The sequence below is a fragment of the Zootoca vivipara genome, chromosome 4 (assembly GCF_965207765.1).
Source record: "Zootoca vivipara chromosome 4, rZooViv2.hap1.1, whole genome shotgun sequence".
Classification (NCBI taxonomy): Eukaryota; Metazoa; Chordata; class Lepidosauria; order Squamata; family Lacertidae; genus Zootoca; species Zootoca vivipara.
In genome coordinates this window covers 53025001-53044733 of record NC_142587.1, presented here as the reverse complement: position 1 = coordinate 53044733, position 19733 = coordinate 53025001, and the positions used below count along the sequence as shown (strand labels likewise).

At 41.3% G+C, this 19733-nt stretch overlaps 1 protein-coding gene across 4 annotated transcripts in view; it reads right to left on the bottom strand.

Moving 5' to 3' along the window:
- Nucleotides 1-239: 239 nt before the first annotated feature.
- Nucleotides 240-19733, bottom strand: part of SCAF4 (SR-related CTD associated factor 4) — a 56672-nt gene continuing 37178 nt past the window's right edge. For all 4 annotated transcript variants that reach the window (XM_035114327.3, XM_035114328.3, XM_035114329.3 and 1 more), the window contains 6 exons: nucleotides 18783-18939; nucleotides 17253-17410; nucleotides 15564-15717; nucleotides 15004-15099; nucleotides 14729-14917; nucleotides 240-2677 (listed from right to left, as the gene is read on the bottom strand). In XM_035114327.3, coding sequence (XP_034970218.3) covers nucleotides 1857-2677; nucleotides 14729-14917; nucleotides 15004-15099; nucleotides 15564-15717; nucleotides 17253-17410; nucleotides 18783-18939 — 1575 coding nt within the window. In that variant the 3' untranslated portion in view covers nucleotides 240-1856. The remainder of the gene's footprint in view (nucleotides 2678-14728; nucleotides 14918-15003; nucleotides 15100-15563; nucleotides 15718-17252; nucleotides 17411-18782; nucleotides 18940-19733) is intronic.

Sequence of the window (19733 nt, the reverse complement as noted above, 5' to 3'; positions counted from 1 at the left end):
CTATACATATTTGCCATTTTCTATTTGCCATTTTAACAATTGCTTAACCTTAGTAAAAAATTCATACCAACATCACTACACAAAGTGAGAGCGGTAGATATTGCAGATGAACATGCTTAATAAATGGTAAATGCTATGTGCCTAACATGTCAATATTAATGTGATTGCCTGCTTAGGAGAAGGATGTTGGCTAAAACCCTTTAATGCAAGAGGCACACAGAAAGCATTTTTTTCTATATAGCTCTCTTGAAGGTTTGGCAATTGTTTACATGCTTGAGCAGGTTAGACCCTTGCTCACCAAGACTTACAATCTTACCTGAAGCCCTTCATGTTGCAGTGTTGCCTTGAAATGAGCTTGGCTATATTCTACTTATTTTCAAATAAAACCTTGACAATAGCTTTGTCAACTTGTGTTAAAAACAAGGCAGATGACATACTAGCTTTCAAAGCAACTGTGACAACTACTGTCAATAAAAATGGGCATTAAATTATATAATCTTACTCACTTGGGCTTTACATTCTAACACAGTCTAAATTAGCTCTCCATAGAATTTGGGGGAAGATATTCTCTACCTAACCTGCATAATTTAATTGTAAAAAGATCATGTTCAAGCATAGCCATAGGTGTCAAGTTACTGGTGTCAAATTTCAAAAAGCAGTTGCAGTTTCATGCCTGTTCATTTTCCTAGTTTTTAAAATTGAGTTTTGGTGCATCTCCTAAGCTGCTACTAGCATAGAAACAAAGGTCAACGCATGGAAATCGATGTCACACATATGAAGTTTCTCTTTATTCTACCATTGCAAGATAACTTACCTACCTCACATTCCACTTCCCAAAAAATTAAAGGGGAAAACATTATCTTAATGGGAACAGTAACTGAACTGAGCATGTCAAACCACGGGGGTGTGTGTAATTTTTCAATTTGCCAAGTACTGCCTGCATTTCAGAATGCAGCAGAGGGGCTAATAAGTCAATACTTGCTCCTCTAGCTTGTTACAAGCAATTTGACAGTAGTTACGTAGACTACAAAACAGGAGGGAACATTCAAAAACAGATTGGAATATAGTGGTAATTTGGTGCCTTACCTCCCTCAAAAACACAATGAATTAAATTACAAAAAATAAGGTGTGCTTTCCACAGGACCCTATGTTAATCTTTTTTAAACAGGGAACTTTTTTTAGGGCAACATTTACCACAAAATCTAATGGATGGTGAGGAAAAACAAAAACAAACAAATGTGATTTCACTGCAAACACTAGGTTTCCTCTTGAAACATTTAAGAGCTATTTTTTCCCCATCTAGAATAGTCATGTTAATTAAAATTCAGAAATCTAAGAACATAACTACCACATATACTTCATTTTTGTGAACTGTTACACAAACATGTTTTAACAGCTTTAAACAAAGTCTAATTTAGACTCCAGTACAGCATTAACAGTTCAAACTTTAAGATGTTGAACAATCCTTTACCACTTCAGTGCAGTGTAGGAAGAATAGCACACATTAAAGTTTGTTATGAAAATAGAGTTTATTAAAAACACATCCCTATTTGTTTTTAGGAGCTTTTACCGTTACCTTCACTTAAATTAAAAAAAATAGCACTTCTAATTCTGACTTGTAAACTTTTTAAAGTCAAAACTTTTAAAAAGTTACAGCAAAAAAAGGGTAATGGTTTATTCATTTCTTTTGTGTTATTTTTGTAGCTATTTAAATAGAAGGGAAGCAATCAAATTGCTTACATATCCCATAAACTATGGAGGAGTTGTGAAATAGCAAAAGCAAATATACAGCATACTGTACAACTCTAAAGCTCTATACTCCAATGTCACTTTTTTTTTTTGACAAGTATTCCAGTCTAGCGAGGAGCCTCTGTGAGTGAGCCAGTAGACTCTTCAGGATGTTCAAGAGATGAGGTAGTCTCGGATGTTAACTCTTCAGCAGGTTTTGCACCTGTGGGTTCAGCCTCCCCCTTTTTAAGTTCTGGAACAGAGTCTGTATTTTCCACTTTGCTGCTCTGGGGTTCATGGTTTTTAACACCATCTACCCTGTCTGTCAACTCTGGTTTCTCCTTTCCTCGATTTTCGTCCTTTTCTCTGCGAGATTCCCTATCTCTAGAATCTCTCTCTCTCTGTCCACTGAAACGCCTATTTCTTTCCTCCAAGTCTCTGTGTCTATCACGTTCAGGGCTTCTTCTTCCCCATTCTCTCCTTTCACGATTACCAAGGCGTTCATGATCTCTGTCATCATTGCGGTTACCATAGCGGTCTCGTTCATTTTCTATCCGATTTCCAAAAGACCTCCTTCCAAACCTTTCCTGGTCTCTATTTGGAGTAAACGGCTGCCTATCATTCCTGAACTGTCTTCCATCTCGATCATCGGGTCCACCAGGCCCCCCTCCAGGCATTCCACCAGGCCTTGCAAAGTGGCCAGGTGGGGGGAAAGGGCCCTTCATCCCATGAGGCGGAGGCATCCCAAAACCTCCTGGGCCTGGAGGTGGACCTCTGTGCATCATATGGGGAGGCATATGCCGAGGTGGCATCATTGGAAACCGTTGCAGATGAGGTGGTGGCATTCCTGGGGGTCGCTGGAGTGGTATCAAACCAGGCCGTGCACCCAAGAGGCCCGTGGAAGGTGTCTGTAGCCCAATCACAGGGCTGGGTGTAGCTCCTTGAGTACCTGACAAACCAAAAGAAATAAAGTTGTAAATGGATGCAAGATACATTCAAAAATATATACAAGTCAATGTGCCAGAACCCCTATTTTTCTGCTGCTCTAGAAAGCTGCAACCTGCAATCCCCCAACCAATTCATACACCGCAAGACTTATTCCTGACTTCCTCAACCAACCTTTGCTCCAACACAACTGCCTTCACCCACTTAGTACCAGCATCTTCACTCAACATTAAGCTTGTTTAAGTCCCATTTATTTTAAGACAATATTTTAAAAAAGCAGGTAAAATTTAACTTTCCAATTGCATTTGGTAGGATTAAAGAGTGCTCCAGTTTAGATGAATCATACCCTAATATAGTTAAAAGAAATGCAACAGGAGGAGGCTTTTGTTATAAATGTAATACTTCATCACAAATAAAATTAACTCCCCTGTTTGTGTACACAGTCCAAAGTAGCTTTCTTCAGCATCTTCCCCCCAAAACTTTTTATACTGTAGTCCTACAAAGTCAATTCTGCATGTCATCTATATGGAACACAGCTATATGGCATAGCTCAAGGTCAGATAAAAAAATTAGACACACGTACAAATACCAAACACATGTACAAAGATGAGAATTAGTCTATTCAGCTCAAAGTTGCCAATATGGTGGGCATAAACACCAGTGTGCTCACCATTACTGCCTATTTTAATAATAATAATGTGTGACAGGCTGTTCTGTTTTTCCTGCTGAGCTCCTGTTTGCACTGTCTTAGCCCCCTCAAAATGTCCATATTTCATTGGATTGGGTATGTACCCTCCTATTAGTTCTGAACAGAGGTACAAGATAGCACAACAGTGGCTGACATCAGTTCCTGTTTCCTCCTTGATGGGTGGAGGGGGGCATGCCTACACCATTTTGTGGTCCTATTTTCAGATATTCTGGATATAGCATTTTAATATGTATTCTTAATTGCTGGCATAAACCAGGTGGAATAGAAAAAAAATCCTTATTTGCAAAGCTTGAAACAGAAGGTGCCTGCTGAATCTATTCCACAGGACTGGGCTGATGACAGTAAAGGCTCACTTTTGTGTTGATGTCAAATGAGCCTTGCCAACCCGGGAGAAAACCAATGGCAGAGGATCTGAGTGACTGCACTGGGTTATAAGCCATTGGGCAACCCACAACATGCCCTAGACATACAGTAAATGCAAGGACCCTGAACCTGGCGGGCAGCCAATGCAATGGGCAGAGAAAAAGGCAAATAAATTTGTATGTCTTCAGCAATTCCGAGAGAGAGCGTGCGCACATGAAAATGAGAGTCCCACTCCCTCCCCAGACTAGCAACTAGCTGTATTTTATCCTTTTTTAACATAGCAAAATCAGAGTTGTACTAAAGGAAACAAACTTTGATTAGAATGGTCTCTCTTACCCAGGCCTTACATTTCATCTGACATGTATGCTCAAAAGCATAGTAGTCTTTTAGTCCTGCAAATTTTAAACCTTTTTCCAGGATCAAGAACCATCTGCTAATACTATCATGAGACTACATAGAAATAGCAACTTTTTGACAATCTATTCATATTACTAAGGGAGTCTAAGGGGCTGACAGTAAGCTTCTAAAGAATTAAGAATTGGCAACTGTTCAGCTTCCTGTCACCTTTAAGCAGGAACAAGCTTGATAAGTATTTTTCAGAACCATGGGGATTTCATAACTTCATCATTATCATTATGTTTAACTGCAAAGTCAAGTGGTCAAATGCCTAGGGAAATGGTAAATGACCCCTGGATGGTTAAGTCCAGCCAAAGGCGACTATGGGGTGTGGCACTTATCTCACTTCAAGCCGAGGGAGCCAGTGTTTGTCCTGAGACATCTTTCTGAGTCATGAGGCCAGCATGACTAAACTGATTCTGGCACAATGGGACACGGTGATGGAAACCAGAGTACATGGAAACGCTGTTTACCTTCCTGCCACCTATTTATCTACTTGCACTAGTATGCTTCCAAACTGCTAGGTTGGCAGAAGCTGGGAGCAATGGGAGTTCACCCTGTCTCATGGATTCGAACTGCCAACCTTCCAATCAGCAAGCCCAAGAGGTTCAGAGGTTTAGACCACAGTGCCACATGCGCCCCTTTGGTCAAATGCTTATCGGTATGGAGGCCAAAGGGACCCACTAAAAATAAGGAAGTAGCTTCTATATATATTCTATCTAGGTTTAAATAGTATTCAAGATTCTAAACATTTTTGAAAAATGTGCCTGAAAGAACTTGTGAGTTTCTAAGTTTTATGGAATGTTAATGACCATTAAGCCTGCAGAAACAATACTAAAAACTAGGCCACCCATTTCTAGGGATGGTATTTCCAGTTTCACATGGAATACCCACAACAGTAACTTTTCTTGCTTGCTATGGATACTTTTTTGGGGGGTGGGGGTGCAGGAAGCCAAGCTACTGCTCAATCAGCTACGATAAAAATCTGAAATTTTCCACTCTGGAGAAGGGGAGGGTGTTTAAATCAGATGAGGCCAGTGTGTGGAGCTCCAGATATTGCTAGATTCCAGCTTCCATGATCCTTAATGGCCATGCTAAGCTGACACTGATGAAAACTGGAATCCAACAACAGATGAGCCAAAGTCAGGGAAACTATGCAAGTCATCTATTAATTCTGTGGTTCACGGTAACTATGACAAGAGGAAACCAGAGAGGAGATTAAGTGGGCTGCACAAGTCACCAAGAGCTTGTAAATAGTATTCTAAAGGGATGGAATAGGGTTGGAGATTCATGCTACTTACTTTTGGTGTGTGGATGTGTTACATTTCCCCTTGCACTATCCAGGGATATTTTATTAAGAAGAAAGGGGGGGAGACATCTTTTTTCCATTTTCTGCTGTCAAAAACTATCCAACTCCTCCCACATTTGAGCCCTCTAGGACCATACAGAACTGCTGGGATAGGCTAGGGTATGCATCATTTTCCCACCCCCTCCTTACCTTATAACCACCCCCTCACACATGGACCCAGAGAGTCTGAACAGGACTGCAAAGTGCCTATTCCAGGCTGGCTGAAGCAAAGAACACTCCTTTGAAGGGATGGCAATACGCTGCAGATTACCTTATAAGTTCCTCTTGCACTTGTCATATTAAGATTTGTTCCATGAAGCAGAAGCTTATTTTCCCATGTAGCAATATATACTATTTACTCAGAGTTCACTAGTAAACTTCCCTTAAGAGTCATCTTCAGGTTATGATAGGAAAAGTGACAGCTAAATGGCATTTACAACATAAAGAGTTCAGCACGTTTTCATGCTCTATCCTAAAGATATTGAAAATACCTGTAGGCTTAATGAAACTAAGAGATGAAATATGCACCAACTGTTGTAATACCACCAAATATCTGAAATGCAACAATTTAGTGAATTCAAACAGTTCTTGAAATATCAAGAGCAATGCAGAAAAGATTACAAACTAGGCCATATTTATCCTAGCACAAACCTAGTTCTAATTTCTCTGTCCTTGGATTAAAAGTTCATTTATTTGAAAGCCATGCCAAGAAATTAAAGTTCACATACTTGCTAAATAGAAAAGGTAAGCGATCCCAACCCATTGCTTGTTGATGTTTCACAGAGCAGATGTTTTGTAATTATTTGCTTGAACTGATTATATCTGGCACAAGCTAGCTTAGCCTTTTCTCTAGCTGAATTTTAGCTTGGTTTCAACTTGGCTGACTTGGCAAGGAAGTTACAACTTGAAAGCTCGCACACCATTCTTACCTATTTTAACATTCCTGTGCACTGGCCATTACAGCAGAAACCATGCTTTATACAGTGCTAATACACTCATCTGGACCAAGTTATTGTTTTTACTAAATGTGGTTAGATTTGTGTATGGTTTTTTAAATTGTTAACTGATGGATGACTATTCAAAATGCTTTAGACACATGAAAGATATAGCGGTGGTGACAATCTGCTTTGGGAGAAATACTACATTCACACCTGTTCTCTATTCCAGAGTTTCCTGTTAATTATAAGACTTGTGGCCAGTTCTCATAATCATTGTTTTGAGAAGTCATGGTGCATTTGTTTCACATTGGAGTAAGTGCACAGCCCATATGCATTTTACACAAGCAGGCTTTCTTGCAGTATCCAATACAATAGTATTTCCCAGCTACACTTTCCAAGAACTTTGTAATCTTGCTGTGATTTGGCTGGACAAGTACTGAACATTTTTCTGTAGCAGACTGAATCCCCTGTCACATTGCTACAAGTTTTTTTGGGTTGGGATTTTTTGGGGTCTCCTACAGCTAAACTTACAAATGTGTTTATATAAAATTTCCAACTCTTCAGGGATCAGCAATCTTATATTCCTAAAGTGTAGATGTGCATTTTCAATTCCCCAAGCTCAATTCCACATTTCTTTAAGAATTCTGTGCTACACAGCAATACACAGAAACCTAGACACATGAACTCATTTCAGTGTTCACCTATCTCATGAGATGGGGGTGAAAAATAGCAGCAACTGAACATTGTACTGAACATGGAACACAGGGGTGTGATAATTGCAGAACACATAATATGTGGTTGGGGAACCCTTGGCAATTAAGTCATGGAAGAATAAGGCAAAGAATCAGTTCTCTAAACAACAATTGGGGTATGAAAAGTGGGGATGTATATAAAATACAGCAAGGCAGAGGTGAGCAGACATCAGGTTTGCAGGACTGACTTTGTTTTGTACTAGGGCCTCAAGTTCCACCAACTGTACCTGCCACAAAAGACACACTTAGAATTAAATCATTTGGAGCCCAGGAATTTGTTTTGAGTATCAGAACTGAACAGAGCTCATAGTCCTTCCACACAAACATCCACTCATTACCTCAAGCTATCCTCATTTCAGCAATATACTATGGGGTGAGGAGAGCCATTTTTCAGAGAATGTTATGAGAGACAGAAATCTTAGCCAATCTACTGCAGTTCACATAGAGATCTACCTGTGGATCCTAACCTATTTCTTCCCAATCCTGGACTAAGATACTCAGATAATAATAGGATCAACATAGTCTTCTGAAATCTACCTCCCTGTTACTCATTTAATAAACTTTTAGTTTTTTTAAAAAGTCAACAAAATTTAATTACTTTTAGTGATGGCTTAGAACAAAAACTTTTTCATTTCATTGTAAATCATTAAGTAATAAGCAGAACATAAATGAAACACATTTTACAAGTAACAGAAAAGATGACGAGCTAAAAAGAAAAATTGTGGAAATTCACAGAATAGAATGCAACCGGAAGAACAGTGTTTTTCCTCTCTCCCATGAATTGCCTGGTGTGAAGCTTGGTGTTTACTTTGACTAAAGTTCTTTCCAAACTCCAGACCCTTAACTTTTCTCTCTCCTGCGTGGATTATCTGATGAGAGCTGAGGATTGCTCTACGACTGAAGCAATTACCACAGGCCAGTGGTTTCTCCTCTATGTGTGCTCTTTGGCCAGATATTTCACAGATGTCTATAACTGTGTGTTATATCATTTGATATGGAATCTTCAGATAGCAGACTGATAGCTTCACAATTATGGGATGTGTTTGACAAGCTGAACAAAATAATTCTTGTGTATCAATGAGTAACTGAAATAATTGCCCCCTTCCAGAGTGCCTCATCATTTATCTTAAGTGTCTGAATGTTTTTAAAAAGAAATACCTGACCAACAAATTAATTAACATAGGCTGCTCAAATGAGAAAACATTAATAAAAACTCAGATATTAACCCAGAAACAATTTGCAAAAACCTAATAGTGTAATGACGAAATGTTATCAGTCACTTTGAGTTGTAAATTGTACTGTAATTGAATTCCTATCCCTTTGAACAATCACAGAACTTTGAGTGTCTGAAAAGCAACAGGAATCTTAGAAGAAACACTTAAAATCTATAGAGGATTGTGTGCATGCTGCGACTCCATTCGAGTGCAGGGGGGAAACCAGAATGTGATTGTAGGCACAGAATTCAAGCTTCCCAAGATTATCAGTTTTCATTTAAAACTGAGGGGCGGAGGAACCTAGGCCTTATGCTTCCCCTTTCAGATCATGAACAAAATAAATTATACAAAATTGGTTTAGCTGCATAACTCATGCAGGTTGCAGAGTTCATATTTTCTTAGTGCAGAATTTCAGTTACTTCCTGTCAACATTTAAAGAAACAATGTAGTGTTGTGAACCAATGTTTATGTATATTTCAATTCAAAGTTACATCACACTCTTGTTTAATCATTTAAACTCATAAAACTGTGGACTATTTGCGATTCAACTTTTTAAAGCTATCAAATCCGCATTCCCATTTGGAAACATTACTTGGGGGATCAGCCACCCCCAACTTTTCTGGAACTGTATCTGTAAAAATGGCAGCAATCTAGGACCCTTTTTCCTGACACATCTGGAAAGCATTATAGTCTGTATGTCACATTTCTACATGGCAGAGCCGGCATGTCACTTGAAAATGCTTAGAATTTTGCCAGAAATGTGTCTACATAAGATACTCCAAACCAAAAGCAACTCTGGGTAGTCTCCTCAGAAGAATCTTCCTGTTTTCCATTCATGTGTGATGCATTCTTCCATGTTGTTCTCTGTACAGAAGATTCGCTCCCTCCCCCAGGACAGTTTAGGCAGCTTTCAGATTAAGTTATGTGCCTCAAAATTTCCTCAAGCTATGATTTCATAGCCTTTAAAACATGAACTTTTATGCTATTTAAAATCACAGGAACTTTAAAAATCTGAGAAAGCTTTTCATTAAAATTACTGCATAGAACTAGTTTAGCTTTCACAGGCCTTGAATGAAAGACTTAGCAGAAGCCGCTTCCACACACCTTTAAGTATTATGAACCTCTGTTGTTGGTGGCATCCAGAAATAACTACACAATATACATAGGGTTATAGAATCCAGTTGCTCTTAAAGAGGATTCAAGTATTATAAATGTGAGGATACTGCTGCTACAAAACAACTTTTGAACTGGGCTATCTCTAAACCACAGGCTCATTTTCAAGAGAAGATATGTAGATCCAGCAGACTGTATACAGGTTCCTATGCCAGTAAAAGTGGCAAGCTTCCAGGCGTACTTTGCTAGCACAAGGACCACATAATATGCCTCAACCACATCAGTACTTTTCAACACTGGCGCAGCATGCGGCTCCAACCATAGAGCAGCAGCTGTTCAGCCATGCCTCACTTTGTAAAATCTGGATTAAGCCTGAGTTAACTTATTCAGTATGTATATGCAACTTCATTAAATGGTAGCCATTTGTCAACAGTGAATATTGCAAAAGGAATGGGATTTGCTTTCTGAAACATCAAGACATTCTACACCTCGTCAGACTGAGAACAGAAATTAAGACCGACACATTTGAAAATGTACAATATCCTCTCATGCTCTGCTTTACCCAAACTGTATGTGGAAGGCTCAGGTCAATCCTGTTTAAATACATCCGTTTCATTTAGTATGACCACCAGAAAGGATACCTGGAAGAACTCATGCAAGCATTTGTGCACAGGAGTCAAGACTCATATTGACAGATGAAAACCAGTAATTAAGAAGTTAAAGAAGGTGGATTCTCTGCATTTTTATTTTTCACTTAAGCAAATTCCATCTCCCTTCCAGGAGACTGCCAGCTGGTTGTGCCTTTGCAATTCATATACTCTTGCACTTCATCCAACTTGTGAGCAGAACTTGATATGACACTGAGATTGTGCCCTGAGCCACCATTCATGTTAAGGAATCAAAAGATTTGTTTTTTTAAAAAAATCTACTTCAAAGACCACTGATATGACGATCAAGTGAATACAAGCTGTCATGAGCATGAGCCTGCTCTGAAGTATTAATCACTGCTTTTTACAAAAGACTTCTGAGAGGCCCAAATAATGTACTTTTCGTTGGTATCACTACTGCAGTATGTCATATGACCTCCATTATGTTCAATGTGTGTAAGATGCCAAAGCATTAGATAGGTGTCAATTTTGAAGAGTGGTACCTCCAGTATATTGATGACACCCAGTTTTATCCCTTCTTTCCTTCAAAGCCTGCCATGCAATTTCAGAATTTATATAATGTTTGCAGGAAGTAAGCAAGAAAGCTGATAGAAACAGTCTGGAGAAAAATGAATTGTGGATAGTTGGCAGTCCTTATGTCTTGATGACATCTATTGCTGATAGCCTTCCTGCAGTTCTTTAGGCTCAAGATGTTCGGGTATTCTGAATTCATTGTTATATGTCCGATTCCATGCAGAAGTTAGGAATATTTATCTTACCAATTTCCACCTGCAATGCCTCAGAACTGTGATCTGTCAAGCAGGTACTCATACCATTCCCCATAAAACTGAACGCTACTTTAAATAAACTTAGATATGTTGATCAAGCTTGTGTAGAATGTAGTCACCTCAACTAGAGAAATAAAAGTTTCTTAAAACACTTGAGGTCCCATATCTCAGCCGGATAGTTATACAGTGGTACCTCGGGTTACAGACACTTCAGGGTTACAGACTCCGCTAACCCAGAAATAGTACCTCGGATTAGGAACTTTGCTTCAGGATGAGAACAGAAATTGTGTGGCGGCAGCATGGCGGCAGTGGGAGGCCCCATTAGCTAAAGTGGTACCTCAGGATAAGAACAGTTTCAGGTTAAGAACAGACCTCCAGAACGAATTAAGTTCTTAACCCGAGGTACCACTGCATAGCTTTCCAGGCATAACTGCACAGATGTTTTTTACATCAGTCCCTTAAATGCTTTTCTCCAGTACAGCTTAAAAGGAAACATTTCAGTTCCCTCCAGATTTTCATTAGGCACAACAGTACCAGGGATTATAGAATTTGTCTTCCTAGAATATTTCCTAAGACCAGGCGTTGTGACATTTGGGTAATCGTCTCCCCCCCCCCCCCTCTCTCTCTCACTCACTCACACACACACAGAGAGAGAGAGAGAGAGAGAGAGAGAGAGAGAGAGAGAGAGAGAGAGAGAGAATATGAATCACTGATGACAACAATTATGCTTGTACAATTATATGTGATTTCCGACTGACTTGGCTATGAGTCCTGGAAGACCTGCTCCCTGCCTTGCAGGCCTTTTCCCACCTGGGAGGGCAGAGCCTTGACTGACTCTAGCTACAAAAGCTGAGGCTGCTGAACAGAATCTCAGGCAGTGGTACTGTTTAAGGCGTTTTATTGGAGGCAGGGTTGATACTGTTGTTGCTCTTTATTCTTTGTATTTCTATTTTGGAGCTTTATTTACATGGAAATTATTCAATCTGTTTGTCTACCTTTTGATGTTTTGTTTATTGCTTATGGCTACTTTTGTTATGTTTGTAGTTATGTAATTTTGTATATGTTGCAAGCCATCTTCAGCATGCTTTTGACTTTGAAAAGGCGGCATACAAATAAAATTATTGATTGATTACCCATATGTATATGGCATATTAAGACAATATTGTGCTTGGAATGCTGTATATACAACCAAAGCTGTGGAAAATATTCACAAAGGGTTGCCAACAGCTTGCATATTCCAAAGTGGAAATAAGGAAGTTTCAAACCAAGGAAGTGCAATTTTAGCAAAGCTTTCCCAAAAAAAGTTGTGGAAGCAGTAATTCAGGTGATTTGACAACTGATTGTGATACATTTAAGAGTTGTGTGATAAATGAGGTCTTCTAGAAAGGCAGCCTGGGTCAAAAAGAACCCCACTCTCAATGCATTATCCCCTTTCCTGGAAATGTGTAAGTGTATGGAATGCAAGTCTGCAGTGGTGAGAAATTCAGGTGACAAAATGGTAGACAATTCATAAGGAAACAGATGAGAAGAAATGGCATTAGATCAGGCATCCCCAAACTGTGGCCCTCCAGATGTTTTGGCCTACAACTCCCATGATCCCTAGCTAACAGCACCAGTGGTCAGGGATGATGGGAATTGTAGTCCAAAACATCTGGAGGGCCGAAGTTTGGGGATGGTTACATCTTTCTTGTATGCTCGGGTTCAGACCTCTATATTAGGATGTGTACAGACATACCTAATTGTAGTTGTAAGCACATTTACTGCATTTGGGCAAACGTACAAGCTACTGTTTGGAATTGAGCTCAGGAGAAACCTGTTCTGGGTTTCAGGAGAAGATGTTTTGCACACCACTGATTGCCTGGCTCTTTGTGTCAACCATAAAAGCTACTTCCAGTCTGAGGGCTGAATTACTTCACGGGCAACATTCTGGAAGCTGCATGTGAGTGGTTGGGGCAAAAGTTGGTGAAATAACAGATGTGACTCTTACCTTGATATAGTAAACCTCATCCTATATAATAATGTCCAAGATGTCCCTGCGTCCAAGCTGTCCCGTGTGTCCCTGGGGTACTGCGCATGTGCCCCAGGGATACAGGGATTGGACAGCAGAGACTGCGCACGCGCACTCTCCCCCCCCCTCTGCCTCCTCCAACCGCCGCTCCCGCCGGACACTGCCTCACTGCAGGGCACGTCAGGGAAGCGAGGGTGGAGGCCGGCGAAGGCCTCCTCACAACCCTCCCTGGCCCGTGAGAGGAGCGGCGGTTGGAGGTGGGGGGGGGAAAGAGTGCACGCGTCCTTCCTGTCGGCGGCTGGGGGAGAGGAAGGAAGGAGGAGAAAGCGCTCCTCCGTTCCTGTCCCCCTGCCGCCGACAGCAAGGACAGGTCCCAGGGTTCGGAGAAGCGCTGCGCAAGCGCTTCTCCGAACCCTGGGACCTGTCATTGCTGTCGGCGGCTGCGGGAGAGGAACGGAGGAGGAGAAAGCAGCGCTTTCTCCTCCTCCGTTCCTGTCCCCCTGCCGCCGACAGCAATGACAGGTCCCAGGGTTCGGAGAAGCGCTGCGCAAGCGCTTCTCCGAACCCTGGGAGGTCTCCTTGCTGTCGGCGGCTGCGGGAGAGGAACGGAGGAGGAGAAAGCAGCGCTTTCTCCTCCTCCGTTCCTGTCCCCCTGCCGCCGACAGCAATGACAGGTCCCAGGGTTCGGAGAAGCGCTGCGCAAGCGCTTCTCCGAACCCTGGGAGGTCTCCTTGCTGTCGGCGGCTGCGGGAGAGGAACGGAGGAGGAGAAAGCAGCGCTTTCTCCTCCTCCGTTCCTGTCCCCCTGCCGCCGACAGCAATGACAGGTCCCAGGGTTCGGAGAAGCGCTGCGCAAGCGCTTCTCCGAACCCTGGGAGGTCTCCTTGCTGTCGGCGGCTGCGGGAGAGGAACGGAGGAGGAGAAAGCAGCGCTTTCTCCTCCTCCGTTCCTGTCCCCCTGCCGCCAACAGCAATGACAGGTCCCAGGGTTCGGAGAAGCGCTGCGCAAGCGCTTCTCCGAACCCCAGAATTTTCTAGAGCCCGTTATTGAACGGGCTGAAATACACTAGTTCCAGCTATACAGAAGTGAGAGGTTTCTGTGTGCATGCACACATACTTCCCTATCCAAAAAGTGTCATTACCATAGTTTAAGGACAGATTCCAGCAAGCAAAAAACACTGAAGGAGGGCATAAAGAATGGCCAGAGAGGTGTGTGGCCCGAGGAGAGAGAGAGAGTAGCCTGAGTGGGAGTGTGGCCTATGGAGAGGCCTGAGGGCTAGAAAGAGAGCCCTGAGACATGCATTTAGCCCCCAGTCCTGAGGTTATCCCAGAAGCTAAGGGGACAGCACAATGTGGGAATGAATATTTTAAGGAATAAAGGCAGGGAGAAAACAGTTCATCTTCAGGATCATCTACATACCTACACCGACTCCTGGTTTCAGACATTACTATACACAGCCATAGGTGACCAGGAAAAAAAATATCTCTGGCAAAAGTAAACCCAGAACCCTGAATCGGCTTATATACTTCCTGAGTCTCCTGGATTTGTTTTACTAAAACGTACCTAACATAATCATTTCTCAATACTGAATTACTGCTTCAATCTTTCATTATTTACAGTGGGTACTTGCACCGTTAAATGCTTTACTCCCCACCAAATTACAAAGGAAAACACTTTGTTTTCTAAAATTTTGACTTCCTAACTATTGACAAAGTAGAATGAGTACTTTTGACAGAAAGAAAAAGCACACATATATCCAGCAACTGAAAAGTGAACTTACCAAGGAGTGGAACTGGTTGGGTGACAGAAGCTGAGATACTTGTAGAAGTTACGGGTGGCAGAGCATTTGGATATCCTTTGGAGCCATCTGCATTTTCAGCATTTCCTCTAGCTGCAGAAACTACTGTTGGAATGGGGTTTCCCACAGAAGAGTCTTTTGTAGTGTCTTCATTTATATTGGCCACAGTAGCTAGAACAGTGATATTAACAGAGATATTTTAAATGGCATGCATTTACATTACCATCAACTTTAATAACATAACAAATTAGACTTACAGTTTGGGATGTTTACTCCTGGAGAAGGAGGAACAGAGACCGGAGGAACTGAAACTGGGGGGTTAATAGGTGGTGGTGGTCCAGGAGGAAGGAAACCTATGAAGACAGAAATAACAAAGCATCACTACAACAGAAATCCTTTATGTTGTTGTTGTTGTTGTTTAGTTGTGTCCAATTCTTCGTGACCCCACAGACCAGAGCACACCAGGCACTCCTGTCTTCCTCTGCCTCCCGCAGTTTGCTCAAACTCATGTTGGTAGCTTTGAGAACACTGTCCAACCATCTCGTCCTCTATCGTCCCCTTCTCCTTGTGCCCTCAATCTTTCCCAACATCAGGGTCTTTTCCAGGGAGTCTTCTCTTCTCCTTAAAAGGAAAGGAGCACCTTTCCACAACTTGATGCCCTACATATGTTTTGAACTACGGTACATCTCCCATCCACCCCAAGCAGCATGGCAATGGTCACAAATAATGGGAATTGGAGTCCAAAATATCTGGGTGTCACTAGGCTGTAGTAGATTCACAATTCATATGTATGAAAATTATGAGAATGTTTAATTACCTGGAGGCAAATGCATTGGGTTGAAGCCAGGCCTCAAAAAAGGTGGAGGTGGAACTCCAGGACCAAATCCTGGAGGTGGCATTCCCATGGGAGGGGTAAATGTAGGTGGCTGAAGTGTACCAACCATTGGAGGTCCTGGCTGATGTGGTGGAACCTACAGTGGAATGAAAAGATTTACTCACCAATTAATTCTACAGCTTTTTACCCATAGATATTGACTTACAGAGCACAAAGATTTCGTGTGACATTTAACAAAGCCAATTATTAGAATTCTCTCTCTCTCCAAATAATGTGTAGACGCTGTCTCTAACTAAAACTGTTTTTGAGTGGAATCATTTACATGTGAGATAAGGAACCACAAACGTTCACAAGGAGCTTTCTTTGTAGTTGTCATTTCGGAATCTGCCATCAACTAATGAGAAACATTGCTTTTAAAAATGAAGAACGCATTTGCATTGTTGTGTGCTGAATAAAAAGCAATACAGAAAGCTCCAGCAGCATTTAAATCAGCCTTTCTCACCCTGATGCCCTGAAAACAATTTGGGCCACAACTCCATCAAATAGTCTAAAACATCTAGAGGATAAAAGGTTGGTAAAAGCTGATTAAAAGATTCCCTTCCTTTTAAGTGGTATCTTTAGATTGTACAGTTAAACTTCACCTCTTGGCAAAGGATCTTCAATAAAAGACCTATAATTGGACTGTTCATAGGTAAGAGAAAGACAATTTCACTTGCATAAAATCTTAGAGCTGTTAATTTATCAGATATTATGCACAATTGTAAGAACTGTTTGAAAGTGATTTCAACGAAGTTTGCTTTTCAACTAATGCAATTAACACATAAATCAAGTTTCAGTGCTGATGGCTCTGCATGTTTTGCCATCATTTAACTAATTTGTCGGGACGCGAGTGGCGCTGTGGGTTAAACCACTGAGCCTAGGGCTTGCAGATCAGAAGGTCAGCGGTTCGAATCCCTGCAGCGGTTCCTCGGTCCCAGCTCCTGCCCACCTAACAGTTTGAAAGCACATCAAAGTGCAAGTAGATAAATAGGGACCGCTCCAGCAGGAAGGTAAACGGCGTTTCTGTGTGCTGCTCTGATTCGCCAGAAGCAGCTTAGTCATGCTGGCCAGATGACCCAGAAGCTGTACGCCGGCTCCCTCAGCCAGTAAAGCGAGATGAGCGCTGCAACCCCAGAGTCGTCCGTGACTGGACCTAATGGTCAGGGGTCCCTTTACCTTTACAATCAGTTGGTCAATCAGGGGTCCCTTTACCTTTACAATCAGTACAATCAGTTGTCAAATTTGTCAACAAGTTATTAGGTTAAGTTAAACCTATAGTCCTTATGTAATCAATCTAAGGCTAAATTATCACATTGCTTTTTGACACAACAAAGATACTATAACAGGTTGTACCACGTGATTTTTCCATTTGAATGCTCCTTCAAAGCAACAAATTCTGATACTGTATTACTTCTGTATCAGGTACACTTTTAGTTAGTACTAAATCTTGCTGTGTTTCAAATGTGAATTTTCATCCTGCAAAAGCTGTACTGTAATACCATCATATGGTATGTGTGTCAGCATGTCAAAACAGTGCATGAAATTGCATCTTACTTCTCAATAACACGATGAACCAAGCTTTAAAATTGTCATGTGCAGAAATGAGAAATCAAAAAGAGAAAAACAACTTACCTGTGGTGGAGGCACTGTTATTGGTGTGGGCATGGGAACAGGCATTTGAATGGACATATTTTTAGCAACCGGAGAAGTTTGTTCATTATGTGCAGCGTCTCCCGCACCTCCATTCTGAGCTACTTGGTTTTCTGATTTTTTGGGAATTCCTTTCCATTCTACAGGAACGATATAAACATCAATTATAAGAATGCAAAATATTTAATCTCAATTTCTGCCTTAAAATGCAAGTGTAAAGTCTGCATTAATTTAATTAATGCATTAACTGATGATATGTATACATCATGGCTAGCCCACTTATCTGCCCCAATGGCAATCAGAAATACTATCGGAATCTGTTTAAGGTGACAAAAGAAAATTTTTGGAATGTGCACATACAGTTTGTTCAGCAAAAGCACAGATTTGTTTGAAATGTTTATCCTGCAGCCCCATTATCTATCTTCATAACAGGCACATAGGGTAGAATCCAACACTGCACACACAGACTTCCATTCACACAACCAAAATTCACCTTCCTCTTTCTCCTGCAGCCCCTCATAGGTCCCATTCAGCTCAATTTATGTGATTCTTTTTAAAGAGCGCACACAAAAATCTGCATTTAAATTTTATACACTTTGTACATAACATATTTTATGTAAAATATGGATTTCCTCATAAAGCAGGCATTTTATCAAATTCTTTTAAATATAACTATTTTTGTCCACATTGAAACTGTACTGCATTATCTGCATATGTGTGTAATCAGACCAGGAGCTGCATTCCATACCGCAAGGAGGTATATAAGCATCAAATCAGGTAAAAATTGACTGAACAAATATCTCTGCTATTCCCTAATTATCAGCCCTCTTTCACACTACCAAGTAAGTATTAGAATTTATGTTTGAATTAGATTTCACGCTCCAAGGTGATTCACGTTCAAGTGAAGTTCTACTTACAAGCATCTCCTAAAGTTCTGCCCCAAAGCAAGCAGAGTAAAACAAGTGACTTTTTTTTAACAGATTCAAATTATTTCACTTGTAAGACCTTTCCTTAAATAAATGTTGGGATTCTGGAAAGCAAGGAGTTAAAAACACTCTCAGATGTTCTTATTCATGCTGTAAAGAGAATGTACTTTGAGTTGAGTGAAATGTGTTAGTTGGAGAGAGTTTGAGCATGAGATGAGAGAGCTAGGAGAGAGGAGATCTGTGGAGGAGTGTTTAGAGATAAGAGCGCTGCTAACATGCAGCTTAGTTCTGTTGGTTTAGATGTATTATGTTAAGTATCTGTAAATAAGTTTGTTAGTTTAGAAGCTACGGTGTGCTTGATTTCTTGAAGACAACGACTGCTATCCGATTTCCAGTTGTGCAGTAACACTGCTGGGTCCGAGAAGAAGAAGAATTTTAACAGAGACAGCTGGGAGCGTGCTGGGTGCCATTAAAGGTTGGTGGCGTGGGTCCGTGAGTGTTTTACGACCCACTAACAAATTTTATAGCACCACGATCATAAATACTTCAACAATAAATATTTGTTTTCCATATATTTATCTCTTACCAGGACTAAGTGTTTCATTGTCCAGCATTCCTCCTTCACAGAAGCTTTCCAGATCTTCAGGCTTAACTTTACCCCATGGTATGTAGGTAACGCCTAATTCTACATCCCAATACTGCTTATAGTCTGGTTTAATTCCTTTATTTAAAGCCCACGCAATCTAAAGGAAAACAGCAACATACTAGTGATTTCCTTCCTACAGTGAACCTGTACTTGTTCAGCACAACTAAAGTCAGAAAGCAAAACGTTTTACCCAAGAGTAGACCCATTGAAATGAATAGACCTAAGTTTGTCATGTCCATTTATTTCAGCGGGTCTACTCTGAGCATGACTCACATTCAACCCAGCCCACATACAATGGGAAATCTGCAAAGAATAACATATCATAGCCCTGTGAAAAATTCTTGCAACGAGATGACCAAAGACGGTGTCACATAATTAAGCAGTCCTATGCAAGCCCCGCAGGTGGCTCTGTGGTCTAAACCAAGCAGGGCTTGCCGATCAGAAGGTCGGCAGTTCGAATCCCCACAACGGGGTGAGCTCCTGTTGCTCGGTCCCTGCTCCTGCCCACCTAGCAGGTTGAAAGCACGTCAAAGTGCAAGTAGATAAATAGGTACCACTCAGGCGGGAAGATAAATGGCATTTCTGTTCGCTGCTCTGGTTTGCCAGAAGCGGCTTAGTCATGCCGGCCACATGATCCAGAAGCTGTCTGCGGACAAATGCCGGCCGGCTCCCTCGGCCAGTAAACTGAGATGAGAGCAGCAACTCCAGAGTCGTCCACAACTGAACTTAATGGCCAGGGGTCCCTTTAACTTTACGCAAGCCACATAAACTGCCTCCAAATAACATGGTGATCCATTCTGTTTGTAGGAGCTTACCACGTGGCTCATCCATCACATAGTGTTATCATTAAATAAACATTCCCTCCCCCCCCCCCGAGCTGCATGGGGTTTT